The sequence below is a fragment of the Diachasmimorpha longicaudata genome, chromosome 1 (genome assembly GCF_034640455.1).
Source record: "Diachasmimorpha longicaudata isolate KC_UGA_2023 chromosome 1, iyDiaLong2, whole genome shotgun sequence".
In the NCBI taxonomy this organism is placed as follows: domain Eukaryota; kingdom Metazoa; phylum Arthropoda; class Insecta; order Hymenoptera; family Braconidae; genus Diachasmimorpha; species Diachasmimorpha longicaudata.
The window spans coordinates 6524700-6545164 of NC_087225.1; the positions used below are offsets into that span (position 1 = coordinate 6524700).

The 20465-nt window shown below is 39.8% G+C and overlaps 5 protein-coding genes and 1 non-coding gene across 7 annotated transcripts; 3 read left to right on the forward strand and 3 right to left on the reverse strand.

Annotated features, from left to right (window-relative positions):
* The first annotated feature begins 1325 nt into the window (after nucleotides 1-1325).
* Nucleotides 1326-4944, forward strand: LOC135169108 (lipid droplet-associated hydrolase). Of its 2 annotated transcripts, none has more exons than XM_064133839.1 (4): nucleotides 1326-1904; nucleotides 3126-3442; nucleotides 3506-3697; nucleotides 4039-4944. In XM_064133839.1, the coding sequence occupies exons 1-4, from the start codon at nucleotides 1880-1882 to the stop codon at nucleotides 4468-4470; spliced, it is 966 nt and encodes a 321-aa protein (XP_063989909.1). In that variant the 5' UTR covers nucleotides 1326-1879; the 3' UTR covers nucleotides 4471-4944. The 2 variants fall into 2 exon arrangements, with proteins under 2 accessions (XP_063989909.1, XP_063989918.1); XM_064133848.1 differs by having other exon boundaries at nucleotides 1331-1787.
* On the reverse strand, nucleotides 1404-1476 carry Trnaf-gaa (transfer RNA phenylalanine (anticodon GAA)). Its single transcript has one exon. It is a non-coding gene; the product is annotated as a tRNA-Phe (tRNA).
* Prosalpha3 (Proteasome alpha3 subunit) lies at nucleotides 4543-6844 on the reverse strand. Its single transcript, XM_064133859.1, has 3 exons — nucleotides 6685-6844; nucleotides 5093-5720; nucleotides 4543-4777 (listed from the first exon to the last, which is right to left on the reverse strand). Exons 1-3 carry the CDS (start codon nucleotides 6685-6687, stop codon nucleotides 4635-4637), a joined length of 774 nt encoding a protein of 257 aa, XP_063989929.1. The 5' UTR covers nucleotides 6688-6844; the 3' UTR covers nucleotides 4543-4634.
* A 154-nt stretch (nucleotides 6845-6998) lies between these two features.
* Nucleotides 6999-11849, forward strand: LOC135169099 (tyrosine-protein kinase hopscotch). The gene is made up of 3 exons (XM_064133827.1): nucleotides 6999-7473; nucleotides 7977-10435; nucleotides 10647-11849. Exons 1-3 carry the CDS (start codon nucleotides 7354-7356, stop codon nucleotides 11449-11451), a joined length of 3384 nt encoding a protein of 1127 aa, XP_063989897.1. The 5' UTR covers nucleotides 6999-7353; the 3' UTR covers nucleotides 11452-11849.
* Nucleotides 11850-13003: 1154 nt separating this feature from the next.
* LOC135163852 (small G protein signaling modulator 3 homolog) lies at nucleotides 13004-18138 on the forward strand. Its single transcript, XM_064123720.1, has 2 exons — nucleotides 13004-13661; nucleotides 14498-18138. Exons 1-2 carry the CDS (start codon nucleotides 13593-13595, stop codon nucleotides 16817-16819), a joined length of 2391 nt encoding a protein of 796 aa, XP_063979790.1. The 5' UTR covers nucleotides 13004-13592; the 3' UTR covers nucleotides 16820-18138.
* LOC135163861 (glycerate kinase) lies at nucleotides 18032-20459 on the reverse strand. The gene has a single exon (XM_064123733.1). It carries the CDS (start codon nucleotides 19881-19883, stop codon nucleotides 18258-18260), a length of 1626 nt encoding a protein of 541 aa, XP_063979803.1. The 5' UTR covers nucleotides 19884-20459; the 3' UTR covers nucleotides 18032-18257.
* Between the last annotated feature and the right edge of the window lie 6 nt (nucleotides 20460-20465).

Below are 20465 nucleotides of genomic sequence, written 5' to 3' on the forward strand. Positions count from 1 at the left end.
ATCAACATGGAAATACTCACATCAAGCTCAACGTTTTACCTACAATTGCATCTAAAAATCTCAGACATTTATGCCCACAACCCACTATACATTAATAATTATCAAATTAATCTCAATCAGTAATTTGTTACATCATCAAGAAAACAACGATTTACCGCATAAAAAATCATCATCAAAAATCTTACGCAAGCGCTTCTCTGACCTATCCCCCCAGCAATGACCGAACATTCCGCCTCTCCATTTGTTTAAAATACCCTCACGTACCAACAAATTACGCAAATAAAAACCTATAATTTACCTCCATTAGAAATGCCCCCTCCTCTCTCCCTCGGTTCCCCCCTCCAAGAAACTTATCAAGCTGACTATGAAACATTGAATATTTTCCTCGAAACCAGCGCACGTATGTGAATGAATAAAAAAACAACAACTTCTAATCGCAATGCGTGAAGCGTGATTATTAATGACTGGTGGGTGCCTGCAGGCCTCGCGTTAAGCCAACTGCCATTTATTAATCGGTAAAGGCCAACCGCGAGATTCTAGTGAGTTTTGTCTTCTGCCCACGCAAGAAGAGGCATTTTTTCATTCCTGTCATCTTGAAGGTATTAATACCCTGATTCACAGGGATTTTTTACTCCTCAGTTCGTGATAGGCACCGCGGTGGCAAATGGGGGAGGGGGGGTTAGGGTGGAGTGACATGAGGGATACTGGAGTCACACGTGCGTACAAAAAACGATCGAGTGCGACAGACTCTGTGTTATTTCCCCTCGCCTATAATGAAGCCAACGAGAGATCTTTTTTACGAGACCAAAACATCGAGTGGCGAAAGGATGGAGAGGAGGACAAGTAGGGGAATTACTGGGTGGAGCTAGCGTGGATCGATGGGATGGCGTCTTTATGGTCACCGCCTACGGTCGGCAGAAAGATATCAACGCGCCTTTTGAATTACCAACAAAACGCCATGTTCAAACCCCCCGTACTCACGATTTTATTCCGTTTCCGGTGTTGAAGAATAAACTGGCTTAATTGGTGGTCCCCGAATTCATGGGCCCAGCGGTGGTTTTTTAATGGGTTTTTTGCATTTTTAATTGTGCTTGTGGAGGCCTACGGACGAGTGAGGCGGAATGTATTATCTTTAATTATCGCCGATTTTTGTGGTTTTATTTGGTGTTATTTTGGAGCAAACGTCATCGCTGACGTTTTTTGGCTATTGACCTGTAAATTTTTATTGTAGATTTTTCAAGAGCGAATGTCAGGCGTGAATCATCTCGTTGTTCTTTTATGACCATTGTATCTTTTATGTTGTGATGAGGTAATTGTTTTTGTTCGGAGCAGGTTTGGCGTGGAGGTTTTTAAATGGTTTTGGAGCAGTATTGATTTTTAATTTTTGGAAAAAAAAAATTAATTGCCGAAACCCGGGATCGAACCGGGGACATTTAGATCTTCAGTCTAACGCTCTCCCAGCTGAGCTATTTCGGCGTTGAAGTTGTTAAAAAAAGAGATATGATTTGTACGCCAACGCATATGTCAACATAAAAGATTAAATGGGAGTCGATGGATTAGTAATGAAGGTTCAATTGTGGCGATGAAATCCGATTGATCAATCACTGTTTGGTGATTCTCATCAGTCGCGTTGGACTTTCTCCAGTCAGCTGAGTCATAATGGCGTGCAAACCAGCGGCCACGAGTGCAAATAATTAACTGGAATTTCGAGGCGAACGAACGGTGAAATTTGCAGGATTAAAGATTGCTCAGTGAATTTTACCTGTGGTAGAGGAGATTACAGCCAGGTACGTGTCAATCATCACGTCTGCTCCAAAATGATGGACAGATTTCGGAGCATAAGGGGAGAAGTATATTTTTGTGGTAACAGTCAAGATCAATGTCAATGCTGACATTATTTAAAAGTAATTTTCCATAACGTATTTTCTTGTGTGTAGATAGATTGGATTATTTTCCTATACTTTTCGAAGCATTTTTCAATGTAAATTTGTGGATTTTAATACATAACCTGTACTTCCTGCCTCAATAATAATGACAGTTGTGATAATATTAAGGGAAATGTTGACATCATTCCTGCTCAGGCATTCATTTTACCTCCCCACCTATTGGTAAAAGTAATTAGGAATTCATACATCTAAATTTAGAAATTCTGAGGACCAGTGATTGAATTATTGAGCCCTCAAAATGAAGTACCTCTGACCCTGGAGGCAATAACGGTTCAGCAGATAATGTTAGGTCATAATGGTACCTCCAATGTAAGCCATGCAATATTTGAAAATGTAAAAATTATTTGCTTTTTTATTATTTTAATTGTTTGCGTTTTGTTCTTATCGTGGTTTGCCGAATGGTAATTGCAACTGGCCCTCGCCGGAAAGTCTTCAGCCGTCTAAAAATATATTCGCATGAATTTAATGATTTTCTTGGTACAATTACAATTGAACTTATAGATCCGATTAATGTTCTCATTAAATTAAATTATAAAATCGTTTGAATTAAATTGAAAAATGGGTTTCTGGGTCATATACATAAAAAATTATCTATTTTTCCCCATTAGAAAGAACTCTACAGAATTGGGAGAAACATATAAAAAAATTGCCCAAATAAAGGGTGCTCCATCAAAAGATCATAGCAAAAAAAAGTATCCATTAAAGCATTTATTAAATTATTGAGCACTAAAATAATAAACCTGCTCCTGCCCTCATAAAGAATAAAAATGTAACAATGTTATGTCGCGATGTTCTCCCGTTCTTCGCAATAAGGGAGAACCATTAATTAACGAATATATAAGAATATGTTTACCTGAATTTTTTTTATTGTGTCGAAATTTTCGTCGAACAATTAAAGCCCAATTTACAAGTCAAGGGTAATTGTCTCCGGAAATTGTAGATTACTTTTTAATTGAAGAATTTGTTTCTCAGTCCTAGATATTGAATGAGAGGAGAACGTATCCGCTTTTTTCCATTAAAAATAATTCTACAGAAATGGCAGTAAAAAAATTTCTATTTCTCCAAAGTCATAAATTTCGATGGAATAAAGGGTGTCACGACAAAAGATCATGAGGAAAAGAAAATCATACCCATCTAAATTATTGAACCCTAAAACAATAAAACCACTCCTGCCTCCAGAAACAATAAAGATGCAGCAAGCAATGCTACGCTGCAATGGTGTTCCTACCCAAGTAATAACCGAGGGTCGTTGGGTTGAAGAGGGTCTATCACCAAACGGCCACAAAGACGTAGTACTGGTCATCCCGGGTAATCCCGGAATTCCAACTTTTTACACTGGTTTTATTAAAGCCCTGAAATCGTGCTTACCTACTGAGACACCAGTGTGGGTGTTGGGCCACGCTGGACATGTACTACCACCGAAGATGCTGAGTTTTTCGTCTGAAGAGGATGCACAATGTCGGGCATTCTCACTCCAAGGCCAGATTGAGCACAAGGTTCAAACACAAAAGCTTAAAATACAACGTGGTCACTAGATTTATGGAGTTTTCATGTCGCAGGTGGCGTTTGCCAAGGAATACATTCCAAAAGATGCGAGGGTACATCTTGTCGGACATTCCATTGGTGCTTGGCTTATTCTTAAACTTTTAGAGGATGAGGAATTTGCCAAAAGAGTTGTTAAATGTTATTTGTTGTTCCCGACAATTGAATATATGGCTGAAACTCGTAGTGGAATTTTCTTCACCAACATCGTAAGTTAATCAGTGTTTTTTCTTAAATGAAATCTTTATTTTTTTTTTGGTACTGTAAAAAGATTCATTGAGTTTCATGGACTTGAAGCCAACCATTATGTACTGGTATTATAAAATAATACGGAAAAAGAATTCTATGAATATTTTCTTCCAAATTTAAATAATGAAAGTTAATACGAAAGAATAATTGAACTAAAACTGCCAGTTTCTAGTAGTTATTTAACCATGAAATTCTGAATTTTTAATGATGACATCTAAAATTTCAGACAATCTGTCATAAATATTTAGAAAGTTCAACCGACAGTTTCTTACAATACTTTAAATATTAATGTTTCCTTTAGTTGCTGAGGCTTGCTCCATTACTATTTTTTCTGGCCTGGATTTTTACATTCTTCCCCACGATCATACGAAATTTTCTCGTAAGAATTTTCGGCGTCTTATTTGTGGGTTTCGGCAGTCAATCAGTGCAGCCAGTGCTCCAATTGATCGAGCCAGAGGTCCTTAAACGCGTCTTCCTGATGGCAAAGGAGGAGATGCAGCAAGTGCGAGAAATGGACCACGAAATAGTCTCGAAATACAGTGATAAATTGTGGTTGTACTATGGAGCAACTGACGGTTGGACTCCAGTGCGATATTATGATCGTCTCAAAGTCAAACATCCTCATGTGGACGCTCAACTTTGCAAACGGGGTTTCCGACACGCCTTCGTGCTATCGAACGAAAAAGACGTCGGTAAAATGGTTGGAGATCTCATAAATGAGACTATTCATTGATGAATTTTTAATTGTCTACAGAATTAAACAAATGTTGCTGTTAATTTTGATAAATAAATAGTTGGGCCCGGCTGGTTGTTCAAAAAAAATGAAATATATTTATTGAATATAGTGTTCCAAATCCCCTCGTCTTCCAGAACAATGAAAAATTAATGCGACTAATTCTAGATTTTCTGCTTGTCCTTCTTAGCTTGCTCGGCAAGTGCCTCCAATCGATCGTGCTCTTTGATTAGTGCTGTCACTTCAGCTGCTGGCAGAATTCTCGTAACTGTCTTACCATTTTCCCGAGTGAGTGTCGCCATTTCCACTGAGCGAATAACAAAATATTGTGAATAATAAATAATTAATTATTGATTAAGTTGTATTTAGATACTACATTAAAGGAATGGATCAGGAAATATTCATTTCGAAAAGCTCTGTGTTTAGATTATGGAATAAGGTCAGATGTAAGAAAGTGTTTTTCTGAAGTTATTGTTCTGGCAATCATTTCGGGGAAAAATGATTAACATCGAATATTGTAAAAATAATTCAATAGTGAAGTGCTCTCTTCTCTTCAGTTTATCACTTCACTGTGAAATTAATCTCAACTATTTAGAATTAATAAAATTAAATTTTCAAATACCTTTCTCAGCCGTGAGTTTAGTCATATCAAGTGTCTTCGAAAGGACCTTAATAGCAAGTGCCTGAGCATCCTTGAGAGTAGTCTCTCCTTCCTTGTACTCCTGCTTCAGCGACGAAATGGCAGCAGCAGAGTTGTTGCCAATACAAGTGGCCTTCCACCCTCCATAATTACCGCTGGGATCAGACTGATACAGCTGATATCCATAATGCCTGTCCCACCCCATGTACAAAATGGAGACACCGAACGGTCTTTTGCCACCGAACTGGGTGTACGCCTGTTTCACATCGCACAGCCAGGAGACGAGTTGTTCACATGGAATGGTCTCGCCGTACTGCAAGAGGTACCTCTGACCGATCAGACGAAGCTCGTTAGTCAGGACATTGGCGTCCGAGGTGATACCAGCCACCGAGCACACCACGTCCTCATTTAGTTTGTAAATTTTCTCGGAGAAGAAGACTTCGTCAAGGAGTTTGTTGGTATTTCTTCTCTCAGCTGCCAGGAGGATGCCGTCGTTGGCTAGGATACCTAGACAAGTTCCGGCATGACTTATGGCCTCCATGGCATACTCCACTTGGTACAGACGACCTTCCGGAGAGAAGATCGTGGTTCTGGTATCATATCTGCGTGCCTGGGATTCATTTTTTCAATTTTATTCACTGTTGAAATTTTTCTAGTATTTCGCAAATAAAGTGGTCAATTAAAAAATGACTAATTTTAAAATGGCAAAGTTTTTTTCCCGCTGCAAAATTTATGCATTTCAGTTCTGATATGGAATATTCTATTGTATTTCTTCCCATCAATATTGCCCCGTGAAATACTATTTTTTGAACTTATTTTGCCTGATAATTTATGTCTATGCTGATTAAATATTCTCTTTTGCTAGTAAAAACTGAGAAAAAACATTTAAATCGCTTTTTTATTCTCAATTAGTCGACGAACTTGTTGTTTATCGAGAATGTTGATATGCAAATCTTAAATTCAGTACTATTTCAGGTTTAATGAAGGCATTTGAGTTGTGTCTGGAAACATAAAATTGCCTAATACAGCAAGGAAAGGAGAATATTGGAGTAATATTCCAAATTTCACTAGTCACGAATTATTTATCACGAAAATGAGTTCAATTTCCCCCCTCTCTCCTATTACTATTTCTGTTATTAGCTGAGGGTTTCAGAACTAAATATCCTCTCAACCTCTTAAAATAAAAAAAAAATACATCTATTTCCTCGAAATGTGTCTTTTTCTTTATTCATTAAAATAGATTCATGAAAAATCGATAATTTTTTGTTGTTTATTGAGGTTTCAGAGAACTGTCTCGACGTCCCCCAGCGACTATATCCTATATCCACATCAATTATACGTCTGACTTATTTTTTTCAATGCCTTCTTAAACATAACTAATTTTTGAATCATTTACTCTCTATTTGTCAGATGTTTATCGAAATATTTGCAAGTTTAGAGGAAATATGCCCGTCGATGACAATGCACTTCCATCATAACCTCACTCTCCCTAAAAATCAAATCATCTCCACTAATTCATGCTCCACCTTCACATAAAATAGTAAATATAAAGATTCAATTGATATGTAACTCACCATATTAACTGTTACTGTCAAAAATACAGTGAAAAATTATCTATAACAATTTGAACAGGATTGAAATGATGCGGTCGTACTCAGTAAACTTTGATGCCGCCGTCTCCGTCTGGTGAGAACTTGCAGAGCTATTACCGTCGGGAAATAAAAGTGGTGGGAGCAACCGTCATGATGTGACAGCAGAGATTATAGGGGAGATTGCTGACGCTTATGGAGCGACTTCAACAGCAAAATGACTACGATGGTGGACGTGCCTGTCGGTAAGCCATTATCGCGGGGTATGTAGCTAACTGGGGTGGGGGACTTTTGGGTTTAGAACGTCCAGGAGCCGAGAAAGACACAAAAAACGGAGAAATGGATTTTAGAATATTCCAAGCACCTCAGAGTAATCGCAAATCACCTCAGGAAATGAATGCCACGTACTCCGTGGTAATACCTTACTGACAGGTGCGTTCGCCATTGTAGTTCATGCACCACCGCTACGAAATTTCGCGGGGTTGAAGCTGCCTCCGTACCGCGTCAGCAATCCCCTCTCATAATCTCTGGTAGACAGTTCCACTAGTTCCAGTCTGCTTCTAACCTCGCAAAGTCGCATCATGGAGTGTAAAGGGTAACTCGATAATGTAAACACATAAAAGACGGGAGTTTTCACATAGGATAGCTATATTTATGGTCCTCGAGAGGAATATGGAGGAGGACAAGGTGGCGACTGTTGTCCTGGTCAATGAGACCAAGGTCTTGAATGTTACCTTCTCGTCAGGATGGACTGCCGAGGATTTATGCATAAAGGTAAACAGGAAAAAACTATCCAGTAGATCCTTAAAACCTTGAAGAAACCGGTTTTTGCGTGAAATTTTCTTGGTTCTGGCTGTCATTAAGTTATTATCTTTGACTAGATTTTTTTGTATTGGAACAAATACTCTGGACAGTAGATAAGAATTATTCAAGGCTATTTATTGTTCAATGCAGTAGTAGATTGATAAAGGTTGATTGAAAAAAATTTACTTACGATTAAATTCCATAATCCATAATTAATCAATTTATTCAGAACTAATGAAAATGAATGATTTTAGTGTTTGATCATAATTGAAATATTGATGGTATGGTGATGATGACTTAAAACCTTATTTTCTGAAAGTTTTTCTTGAAAAAATGGAAATTTCCATTATTGAAGTAACAGTTACTTGATTCTAAATCTAATTGAGATTTCTAAAAATTCTTTGCAGTTGTTCATAATGTTTAAATTTGCTATAAATATAATTTTCTAATTGATTAATTATTTGATTGCCTAGGTATGCAAAATGATAGAAATAGGACCAGTTGCCAGACACCTCTTTGCTCTCCGTAATCGTTCAACCCGCCTATGGTACCCCCCATCCTACAAACTAGACTCCAAAGACAAAGTAAAATTCGAGTTTCGCTTGAGATTCAAGCCCTCGACCCTTCAAAGACTGAAACAAATTGATCCCAAAGCTTACGACTACTATTTCCAACAAGCCCGCTGTGACGTGCTTGAGAATAAAGTCCCAGACATAGTTTACGAGCGTCATAAGCGTGAATTGATCGGCCTAGGGGTCAGTGACATGTATCGAGTAATGCTGGAGAAGGACGTGCCAAGGGAAATTGTAGAATCGGAATACAAAAAGTATATCCCCAAAGAATGTATCAAGCGACATTCATTCTTCATTAAGAAACCAATTCATCAGGCTCTCTCCAAGATCTCGGGGCCAGATGCTTCGTATGTGAAGGAGCAGTACCTCAATCAATTCCAGATTATGGCTCCCAACTATCCTTACGAGGAGTACAAAGCCCTAATGGACAAGGGCATCCCCAACCCACCGTGTAGAGTCACCTTACGTGTGAACTCGGTTGAAGTAACTTATTGTGAGTCAGAGAATGCCCAGTGGACGTCTCTGTGTGCCATTGAAGATCTGTGTTTCATCTCCATCAGGCAGGACAGCACAGTGGAGATCTCCAGAAAGAATGGAATTCCTTCTTACCTGAAGTTCGCCACAAATGCTCTTCTGACATCTTTCGTCTCGGCCCTGGATGGCTACTACAGACTCGCAGTGAAATGGACGTTTAATCTTTGCAGAGATGTCGTCACCGGGAGTCTCGAAAGACTGTTGAAGCTCAAATGTCATGGGCCTGTTGGGGGTGAATTTTCGTACGCAAAGCTCGAGGAGAAGCGCTCTAACAGGACCGGGACGTTCATTCTTCGTGAGAGTGAGACTAAGTACAATGTTTATTACTTGGACGCCTGTGGGAAGGATTGTAAACCCAAGACTTATAAGATCGAGCAGTTGGCACCCGACGAGTTCATTCTCTCTGATTCTGTGAAGGTTTATCAGTCTCTGCCACAGGTGATATCCTCTCATCATGATCCTGATGGCTCTTTATACCTTGCGGAATGTCTGCCTCCATCTGAATACGATCAGTCACCACTTCTGATTTGTGCTGTGGAGGGAGTGGGTAATGATGTTGCTGCTGATGAGGATGTCATTGCTTCATTGCTGGAGGGAGATCCCAGGTGCATCACACCTCAGCAGCTGCAAATTTACAAGGCACAACCGTTTCCGAAAAGCTGCGACAATGGAGAGGTCAGAAGTTCTCCAACGACTTTGTACAGGGCCATGTGGAGGGTCAAGAAGGGGAAAAAATTGGAGGCTGCGATCAAAGTACTGAAGGAAGAGGAGTCCAGGCTGACCAGGGAGTTTCTCCAGATGGCGTCGAGGTGGGGACAGTTGAGGTCAGGATCACTTGTGAGATTGTATGGATTGACTGTGGCGCCTGCAGTGGGCATGGTGATGGAACTTGTTAAACATGGTCCTCTGGATGCTTATCTGAGGAATACTTCTCCACAGACTGTCAAAACTGTTGATTTGGTGGAAGCAGCTGCTGGGTTGGCTACTGCTTTGTGGTACCTGGAAGAGAGTGGTGTAGTGCACGGCAACATTCGCTGTCGAAAGCTCCTAGTTCACGCCCATACCGAGAACAGTTTCATAGTGAAACTCGCGGATCCAGGGATGTACAGTTACACCCCAGCGGACGTGCACTGGCTGCCCCCCGAGTGCTACCTCAATCCCGATTCAGCTCGACGAAGTTCTCGTGCAGACGTGTGGGCCCTGGGCACAACGCTCTGGCAAATATTCTCAAGGGGAGCAATCCTCCCTACCCACAGGGATATTGAATCAGTAAAAAAATTTTACGCAAGTGGAAAACGCTTGCCAATACCCATCGGTTGTCCCACGGACGTATACAAGCTGATGACCGAGTGTTGGGGAGAGCCTGAGGGTCTTCCAAAAAGGCCTCAAGCTATCATGAGAGACATAAATGGAATTCTCTACCAAGTGTACAACTCCAGGAGGACTCACTCCTACGCTACAGCTTTTCCAAAGCTTTTCAATGCCAATTCTAAAACCGACGATGACGATGAGGATTCAGAGGCTGTGGAGAACTCATCCTCTGATTGCGAATCAAGAGCTAGTAGTATTTTTACAGACAGAACGAGCCTTCCTTGGGACGATCAAGATAGTGGACGACTGATTAGACTTTCAGAGACTGACCACGAGGCAGAGGAGGAACTCTCAGCTTACCTGGGCTGGCTGGCGGAGAATGGTGGTGCTGGGGCCCCTCATGACGTTACGTCAACAGGGTCAACCCACAACGGAGGGCCCTTGGGACAGATGCAAGGCATCTTCGAGCTCGATGCTGATTGTAATGTTATCCTTCAGGGGAGAATAGGCCAGGGGTTTGTAATATTTTTATTTATAGTATAAATATTTCGTCTTGACCTCTGCTTCATTCTTACGGACATTCTTTACGTATAATTATTTTTTTCAGTCACGACAAAAGTTCACAAGCGACACTAACTCAAGCCCAAGTGCTAAATTGTGTGAATCATCTGTATACCTCAAGATCAACTGATGCAACATGTTACAATGACTTGAAATTGATTACAGATTCTATGGAGAAGTCTACAGGGGAACCTTGGAGAGGGATAATGGAAAAGACACCGAGCCTCAACAGGTGGCCGTGAAGAAACTTAAAACCCGAGCTCTTGAGGCTGACCTGAGGGACTTTGAAAGAGAAATTGAGATTATGAAGACTCTGAAGCACCAGAACGTTGTTGAGATTTTAGGGGTTATCTCAGAGCCTGAAGTCTGTCTGGTGATGGAGTTCGTTAAGCATGGGTCACTCCAGAGTTATCTCGCTATTCACAGGGAGACTCTGACACACAAGAGATTGCTGGGATTTGCTTTGGATATTGCCACAGGAATGGAATATCTGGGGAGGAAGAGCATTGTCCACAGGGATCTTGCTGCCAGGAACATCCTCGTGGCTGACGAAAATCGAGTGAAGATCAGTGACTTTGGATTGGCTCAAGTCACTGGGAAGAATGATTATTACATTCTCCAGACGAACAGAGACTTACCTATCAAGTGGTATGCCCCTGAAAGCTTGAGGGATGGGAAGTTTTCACCCAGGTCCGATGTCTGGTCTTTCGGGGTGACCATGTATGAGACCTTTGGGCTGGGGGAGGATCCTAAGTTGCCCGGAGTTGGGGGAACTGGAGAGAATGAGGAGGAGGGCTCTGCTGAATTACTTGAAGCTATTGAGAGAGGCACTAGGCTGCCTTGTCCACCGAATTGTCCGCAGACTGTTTATGTTAAGCTGATGTATCCCTGCTGGCATCTCCATAGTCATCAGAGGCCGGACTTTGCCATGTTGTGCAATGACATCAGGGATTTGATGGGACAGTACTGATAGGACAATACTTGCCATTTATTCTTGAAAGTGACTGGAAATTGACATAGGATTGTTTGCTCGATACAATTAGAAAAAATGAAAAGAGCATGATAAGTATTAAAAAGGTATTTCTATTCCATAAAATAAGATGCGAAGCCTTTCAGTTTCAATATCTTACAGAGGAATAAATATTTATCTACCGTTTTTCATTGGAGTTGTTACCCGAACAGCAGGAAGATGTGAAAAATTCAGGAGTATTAAATAGTATATTGTACATAATTTTTTTTGTACTCCACACGCCACAGTGCATGTACTGCACAAGTGACATAGATAGAATATAACAATACAAAACAAATAATGTAAATAGAGTCAAAGAATAAATTTTGATGTGAACATGATTTTAAATTAATGAAAAATGTTGTTATTCAATGAATTTAATGGGTAAGAAAATCTTGCTAATCGTATTCGAGATCTCACGAGCAAGCAGTCAGAATAGGGCCAATATACTTTGCATTAACTAGAATCAATGGCAAAAAATAATTCTTATGTACTTCAAATGAGCAAACCCTCGCCATCGTGTTCGTGTTTATGTCGAATGACGGGTCCCGCCGAAGGTACACAGAGATCACTACGTCTGTTGTAGTTTTAATGAGAGATTCTGGGGAGATGTCGAGGCTTATGAGTAGCTTCAACCGCAAAATTTCGCATACTCCCTACCAAAGAGGATAGACCAAAGTAGAGGCTCAGTTCTGGGGGTTTGACTGACGCCAGTTTCTCCACGTTACCGACACGATTTCACCCCCGAGGAGACGGGGCGCCACGAGTCCTACTGGGGTATCTGCATATCGGCCAAGCGGGGAGGCTCCGTTCGTACTTGTTCAACTGTACAAATGATCAACTGTACACAGAATTTTCAAACGGTGAGAGCACTGTTTGAAAATTCTAAAATTCTAAAAAGTTAGGCTGTACATGTGGCGCTGGGTCCACATGTACAGCCTAGCTTTTTCTCTCGACAGTTGAATCCCTTCACAGTGGTGCTCTCACCGTCTAAAAATTTTGTGTACAGTTGATCATTTGTACAGTTGAACAAGTACGACCGGAGCCCCCCCGCTTGGCCGATATGCAGATACCCCAGTAGGACTCGTGGCGCCCCGTCTCCTCGGGGGTGAAATCGTGTCGGTAACGTGGAGAAACTGGCGTCAGTCAAACCCCCAGAACTGAGCCTCTACTTTGGTCTATCCTCTTTGCTCCCTACACCACTGCTACGAAATTTAGCTATGGAAGTTGGCTACTCATTAATAGAAATTAATTATTCAATTTAACCAGATCGTTTGACAGTCGTTAGTCGGTGTATGTCAGACTATTTGTATCGTTTGTCAGATTAAATTAATATTTTTGTGGATTTTTTAAATATCGGGACCCAAAAACACGACATCAAAAAGGATCAAAAAGGATATTATACAGTAGAGGCTCATGTCATTGTTAGTAATGACCCCCGCGGTGGGCGGCGTCACTGTCTATTCTGGCAACTGGCGGCGACAAAGAGAGAACCGTATATATTTATGTAGATAGTGAAAGGTGCTTTTCTCTCACAAAATGAACTAATTCTACCGTTCGTGATCAACTATGACAAACTAACGACATATTTTAGGCATTTTTAGTACGAACGAGTATAAACCTAGTTCCTTATAAAAACAGACAAACATTTGGAATGGATTAGTTGAAAATGACGGTCATAATCGAAACATGGCAGGAGTTATTGAAAACGAATTGCAAATAAGTGGTCACGTAGTTTCTGTTCATGGTACTATTATCCAAATATCAGAACCGTGTAATCTACAGATGGAATAATTCGACGAGTTTATCGATGCTCTTCTATCAAAAAATATTACTTAATTGTTTAAGTGAGACACATTGATTTAAGTGAGAATTCCATGGAGTAGGAGTAGGAGTAGTTCGCCGAAACTGTTACCATAACCTATGAGAGCGATGGCAATTAAGTGTATCAACAAGACTATTGACAGCTGTTCTGAGAATCTTTAAGCTGTCAAAAATTATTGGTCCTTCTTGTTCAATCAATCATCTGCAGCTCCATGGGAGAGAAATAATATCGTGAGCAATAAATAAATGAATGACTCCGATTTTTGAACATTTCAATAATGGACATTGCCAAATCGCTATTCAATGTGAGAGATCACGAAGGTTATGTTGGGAAAGATGATTATAATGTGAGTAAATGCCATCAATTTCAGTAACTGAGTCTGATTGTTGACGGAAACATAAAGTAAATTATATGTTTAATGATTAGAGTCATCTTAAGTCGTAGCAATCGACGACAGCTATTGAAGATCGTTCATTCCTCTAACTCTAGATTCACAAGCTGAGAAAATAAATTCTCTGACAAAAAGACCCTGTTGGCGAACGCATAATTACTACCCAATTAGTAATCACTTCTGTGGTTGATTACTTTTTTAAGTGCCTCGATGTATGCGTGAAATATTCATTCAGATAGCTGTTGTTGTATTTTTTATTTATCTACCAATGGAAAATATCTCAAAGTTGTATAACTATAGGCTGGCCCTTTTTGTTCACTGTCAAAGCAAGTATTTATCTCATTTCCCTTTTACTTTCGATGATAATATAATATTTTTACTGCAATGGGTACTTTTGCACTATTTTGGGCATTTGAGACGACGTATTGATAACGCCAAGAGTCTGATGAAGCTCAAATATTCATTAGAACGTCGTTCTGTGGAACTCAAAAAAATATCAATTCTATCCATTGATTTGGGTAAACAAATACAAAAAAATCATAAACATCTAGCGCAATTTGAATTATATTTTGGGCATAATTATTATTCTTCAGACTTTGATTCTTTATAAATACATAATTGGAAGTGTTTAAACTTTTGGAAACTTAGGAAAGCACTCAACTGAAGAAAAAGGTGTTAAAGTACGATCTTGTCTTAGTCGAGCTTGTGAACGTATTCCTCTTTTATTCCTCGGACAGTCAATAACAGTAATAACTTTTCCTTAAATAAACACTGCTTTCTTTTCAATTCAGAAAAAACTGGAAGCACTCGGCTCCGAAGATGACTGTGAGACTGACGTAAACGGTTTTTGCGATGATGTCATCTCTCCTATCCCCGGCGGTCCTTTTTCCGCCCTGACTCCCTCTATGTGGCCTCAGGATATTCTCGCTAAGCTCAGTCAACCGGAGGATCCAAATTCCCAACCCGATTACCGATTCGACGAATTCGGTTTTCGGGTGGAAGAGGAAGACGGGCCAGAGCAGAGCTCAAAGAAACTTCTTGGTGTTCCCTTCATGGACGACCCAGAGCACAAGCATCAATGGATTACCCTCTTGGAGTTTAGTCGCACCCAAGAGATCTCCGATATTTCCTGGGAAAATGGCAAAACTGACGAGCGACTGCCAAGAACTGAAAAACTTCGTGAAATGGTTCGACAAGGAATTCCTCACTCGCTTCGCCCTAGGATCTGGATGAGAGTGTCAGGCGCTTTGCAGAAAAAATCATCATCAGAGATGACGTACAAAGATATTGTAAAAGCTTCCAGCAATGACGCCTTGATGACCTCCAAGCAGATAGAGAAAGATTTACTGCGAACTATGCCGGCTAACGCCTGTTTCTCTCACCTTCACAGCACAGGAATCCCTAGATTACGGCGAGTAATGAGGGGATTAGCCTGGTTATATCCGGATATCGGTTACTGTCAAGGTACAGGAACAATAGCCGCTTCTCTACTGCTCTTACTTGAAGAGGAAGATACTTTCTGGATGATGGCAACCATTGTTGAGGACCTGTTACCAGCTTCTTATTATTCTTCCACCCTTCTCGGGGTTCAAGCGGATCAGAAAGTCTTGAGGACACTGGTTACGAATTACTTGTCGGACATTGACCATGTACTGGTCCAACACGACATCGAACTCAGTCTCATCTCTCTCCACTGGTTTCTGACGCTCTTCGCATCTGTGGTTCATATGAAAATTTTATTGAGAATTTGGGATCTAATTTTATTCGATGGATCAATCGTTTTATTCCAAATTACTCTGGGGATGTTGAAAATGAGAGAGAGTGAATTGAAGCAATTGGAGAATTCTGCTCAGATCTTTAATGCACTCTCGGACATCCCAGGAGACATTGACGATGTCGATCAGCTTTTCAAGATTTCTCTAGAAGTCAGTGGATCTCTCACTGATGTTTTAATAGAGACTCACAGGAGGAGACATTTGGCGTATTTAATGGCTGATCAGGGGGGACTTGTTGGTAATCCTGATGCAAGCCCTAATCTACCTAAACAGCATTTGAACAAAAGGCAGATGAAGAGAACTAAGTCGATGCTGCAGAGCTTTTTGTTCGGCGGAGATGAAAAGGGAGAGGATGCGAAATCCAAAAATATTAGGCAGACAGAAATTTTAGTCGATTTGAGAGAGACTGTCTTGCAAGTAGCCAGACATTTTATGAATGTCGATCCAAAGATCAATGCTGGAGCCCTCGTGGCAGACTATACGATGGAGAGTCACTCCAAGGATCATGATAATTATATCAATGTGTCGAGGACACGACAGAGACGGGCGAAGGCTCTGCTAGATTTTGAGAGACATGACGACGACGAACTCGGATTTCGAAAGAACGATATTATCACAATCATCAGCCAAAAAGACGAACACTGTTGGATTGGAGAGTTGAATGGTCTTAGAGGATGGTTTCCTGCTAAGTTTGTACAGTTACTGGATGAAAGGAGTAAGCAGTACACTTGCGCTGGGGATGACGCAGTCAGTGAAGCTGTGACTGATCTTGTGCGAGGAACATTATGCCCGGCTATTAAAGCAGTTCTTGAGCATGGCATGAGGAGAGCCAATTTTTTAGGGGGACCCTGTCATCCTTGGTTGTTCATTGAAGAAGCCTCCACCAGAGAAGTTGAAAAAGATTTCAATTCTGTTTACAGTCGACTCGTTCTTTGTAAAACATATCGACTGGACGAAGATGGTAAAGTACTTACTCCAGAGGAGCTGCTTTATCGTTGCGTTCAATCAGTCAATCTCACACACGACAATGCCCATGCTCAAATGGACGTCAAACTACGTTCCTTAATTTGTCTTGGACTAAACGAACAAGTTTTGCACCTCTGGCTCGAGGTTTTATGTTCGTGTGTTGAAGTAGTACAAAAATGGTACCACCCATGGAGTTTCGTAAACAGTCCGGGCTGGGTCCAAATTAAATGTGAGCTTAGAATTCTCAGTCAATTTGCCTTCAATCTCAATCCTGATTGGGAATTACCACCGAAGAAAGAGCAATCCCAACCACTAAAAGACGGAGTCAGGGATATGCTTGTTAAGCATCACTTATTTAGCTGGGATTTGTAAATGGATATTGGTTTGAACGAAATTGCTATCATTATTTTCTCAATATCTTCATTTTCTCTACTCTTGGAATGGGAGTGTTAGGATAATTACCTCTACATTGTATTTTCCCCTTTATTTTTTTCGGAATTGATATGTTATAACAATTACTGAAAGGGACAACACAATTAAATAATATTTCTCTAAAGAGAGCGAAGACTAAGGAAGAGAAAAAGAGAATTGTTCATTAACTTATCACTCTATCATTCAATCATCCGTCCTGGAAGTTTTTCAATCAAAAGGAAAATATTCATATGCATACATAATAAAAACCAACAAATAACTTTTCAAAATAAGGGAAAATTTGTATTTGAGAGGTACAAATTTGGGGCAACATGACGATAAATTGAAATAAATCCAAAATTTTTCTCCCAGGTTATTTTGCAAATATGAATGGGAATGGGTGAATCTCGTTTTCGACATAGTGGCCCATAAATCACAGACTTTTCTTCTGTTTCTCACCCCCTTATTACGGAAATGATTAAGTGGAAAAAATATATATTTCTGGTGTGTGTATGTATGTATAGTATAATTTGGCTATGTGCAATGTATAAATACAGTATTAATTTTACCAAGAATTAGTCATAACTTGGTTGGGTCTTGTACTGCAACTAATTTTCTGCATCTTGCCCCTGATTTATCCATTTCTTATTCTTTACATGATTATGCAAAAGGAGACCTTTAACAAATTTGAATTGTAATACAACAACACATGGATTTTCATTAAGGATATCCAAGTAATTTAGCAGTTTTTTCCCTAAGTGAAATGTTTTTTCACTGTTCACAAGCGCATTTTCCATAGAGCATTTATAATGAATCAATTTTCTATCCATAAAATATATATGGAGAGACCTTGAAAATTTTTCTGCAATATTTTTGGTACAGCAAAGTATGAGCTGCAAACGACCTTTATTAAGAAATTTCACTATTGCTCGTCCTTTTCAAAATATTCAACATAATTTATTCTGAGAAAAATGGGCTTACCCCCTTTTACCACTTAAAACGAATGTTTAAAAAGTAATCCTGTGCATAATATTCTTTAAATAACTATACCAAAGTGTAAAAAAATACTTGGATACTCTTAAACCAGTGGTTGATGTCATGGAAAAAACATTCTTCTGAGGGATATGGCAGCATGGTAGGCTCTTGATACAAACGACAAAGAGTTGATGTGTCCTTGTTTAAATTGTCATATATTTGTAGGTGGTTTTTTCTGGACATCCACATTCTTTTTATTTTATGGCACTGTTATGTCTGAATTAAATAAAACTTTATCGACCGAGGGAATCCGCTCATTATTCACTGCAAATACACCCCCGTTACTACAAACAAGGAGGTATTTCCCGATCTCGTATAAGCTTTATTTCCCCCATCACTTTATTGATATTCGTAATGTAAACGGCTATTTCTTCTTAATATAAATCAAGTGAAGATCCATCACATTAGTTCCGGATAATCCTGTCTTCAGTAGATTTCCTCCCTGCTCGAAATCCGAATAAAAATGATAAGCGTCATTATTAGCTAGATGATCTTTACTTCTCTCATTTTTTGCAATATCTGCATAACCAAAAGCTCCATCAGCATCGGTTGGCCCGTCCTGTCCGTCTGTTCCAGCGCTTAGAAAAAGTGCGTCAAATTCCTTCATCGCTGATGTTTTCTCTATTTCCTGAGCCCAATCCAGGGAGAATTGCAGAGCTAATTCTTGATTCCTTCCCCCTTTTCCTGTTCCTGTTACAACTACAGAGGGCTCTCCAGCCCCTATCAACACTAATCCTTTATCAGTGTTGTTTTCCAGATGTGAGAAAATGACATCAATTCTTTCCTGAAGGCTTTTCAAGCCGTCACAATTACTCACACAATTAGTGAACTCCTCTTTCGTTATTGCATTTGTCAATATTCCACAGAAAAGTTTTGTTAATTTGACGTACATTTTGCTGACATTTTTCACAGCTCCTTCAATGTCATTGCATAGAACAATTACATTCAAACCCTTTTTGAGGGCTTCATTTCGTGCAGCACTGATTGCACATGAATTATTACCAATAACGTGATTATGCACATTCGTAAAATGATTTTTATCACGACTTTCATTGTTATTCAATACTTTTTTCATCTTGTCATCGATGGTTTTTATATTGTACTTATTGAGAATTTTGAAAACATCACAAGGCTCTCGGTTGACATAACACGTGGGCCCTCCACCAATTAAATCCACTGGATCTCCAATGATATCTGATAGAATAAGACTAATAACAGTGGCTGGGTAAGCCAATTCTATAAATTTCCCTCCCTTCACCATCGATAATTTTTGCCTAACAATATTCACCTCTTTGATATCAGCTCCACAATTTTGCAATTTTTTCCAGAATTCGTTCTTCTCTTTCAGAGTTATGGAAGGTGGAGGCATTGATAAAAGTGCAGAACTGCCACCCGAAACCAAAACGATTAAAGTGTCCTTCTCCTCTAAAGATCTCGTTAAATCCATCAATTCTCGAGTAGTTTTTAATGTTTCATCATCTGCCTGATTATTCACGCAATTTTCTCGATAGTTAATGACGCCGCTTGGCTCAAAAACAGGTACATTATTCATGCTCTTCAATTGTTCATTCATACAGCCTCGAGGAAGGCTAACAATTCCTTTAGTTAATTTCTTTCCGAGCAGTTTCTCCATCTCCATTGCCATTCCCAGCACCGCCTTTCCGAAGCCAACAAGATAAACTCTGTTACCCAGAGCGTAACCCTTTCCCTCGACGAATAAAGTATTTTCACTTACTTTGATTTTATTTTGGATCAACACATGAGGTTTCACTGAATTTAATCCAGCAAAGAAAATATCTTTCAGATCGTTTTTCATCTCTAACAGGTCGTTCTTTTCTTCGCTCATTGTTCGACTGATTTTTTGATTGAAAATTGCAGGGATAAATTTACACAACAATTGGAATGCTGTCTTCTTCCCCAATAAAACTGTCGATTGCCGCACGCACCCTCTGCCACTAGCAGCACAATTATTAGGTAACCGAGCTATCATGTTACCGTTTCCACAGTTGTTTCCAAAAATTGCATATGACGTCTGCGTATTCCACTGAACAATGATTTTTCCACCAAAAAACCCAGTTGTCTTTGTTAGTTTTCTTGTGACATAAAGGTGGCGACTCTGATATTATGATTCGTACACTGATGACCCAATGTTGTAAATTTGTTTCAGTTATTCTGGAATTTGCACATCGCTGTGCATGCACTTTGGCAACGAATATCTAATTCTTTGGGTAACAGGGAGATAAGCTTTTTGTGCTTCATTGCAGAGTCGCCACCTCTCTGTCATAAGAAAACTGACAACATGTTACGAGTATTATTGTACCCAGAAAATCATTTACTTTCCTCTCTGGAATTTCATCTTGTGTATTTCTTGTTGTTGAAAATCCCCACCCCCTTTTTGTTATGCAATACAAATTGTTTATCAACTTTGTGGAATATTCCACGTGATTAGGCTGGCGCTGCTGTTGTGCCCTTGAGCCCACGACCCTGCCTCCTTCAGTAAATATTTGTTCTTTGCTGCTCTCTCTCCCATTAAGATAAATAGGTAGAGGGAGAAGGAAGGAAAGATAGGGGG

Coding starts and splice junctions, on each gene's coding strand:
- LOC135169108 (XM_064133839.1), top strand. CDS start 1,880: ATGTCAATGCTGACATTATTTAAAA. Junction 3,443..3,505: donor AAGGCCAGATTGAGCACAAG/GTTCAAACACAA, acceptor TTCATGTCGCAG/GTGGCGTTTGCCAAGGAATA. Junction 3,698..4,038: donor GAATTTTCTTCACCAACATC/GTAAGTTAATCA, acceptor TGTTTCCTTTAG/TTGCTGAGGCTTGCTCCATT.
- Prosalpha3 (XM_064133859.1), bottom strand. Junction 4,778..5,092: donor TAAACTCACGGCTGAGAAAG/GTATTTGAAAAT, acceptor TTATTCGCTCAG/TGGAAATGGCGACACTCACT.
- LOC135169099 (XM_064133827.1), top strand. CDS start 7,354: ATGGTCCTCGAGAGGAATATGGAGGAGGACAAGGTGGCGACTGTTGTC. Junction 7,474..7,976: donor CCGAGGATTTATGCATAAAG/GTAAACAGGAAA, acceptor TTGATTGCCTAG/GTATGCAAAATGATAGAAAT. Junction 10,436..10,646: donor CAGGGGAGAATAGGCCAGGG/GTTTGTAATATT, acceptor AATTGATTACAG/ATTCTATGGAGAAGTCTACA.
- LOC135163852 (XM_064123720.1), top strand. CDS start 13,593: ATGGACATTGCCAAATCGCTATTCAATGTGAGAGATCACGAAGGTTAT. Junction 13,662..14,497: donor TTGGGAAAGATGATTATAAT/GTGAGTAAATGC, acceptor TTTTCAATTCAG/AAAAAACTGGAAGCACTCGG.
- LOC135163861 (XM_064123733.1), bottom strand. CDS start 19,883: ATGATAGCTCGGTTACCTAATAATTGTGCTGCTAGTGGCAGAGGGTGC.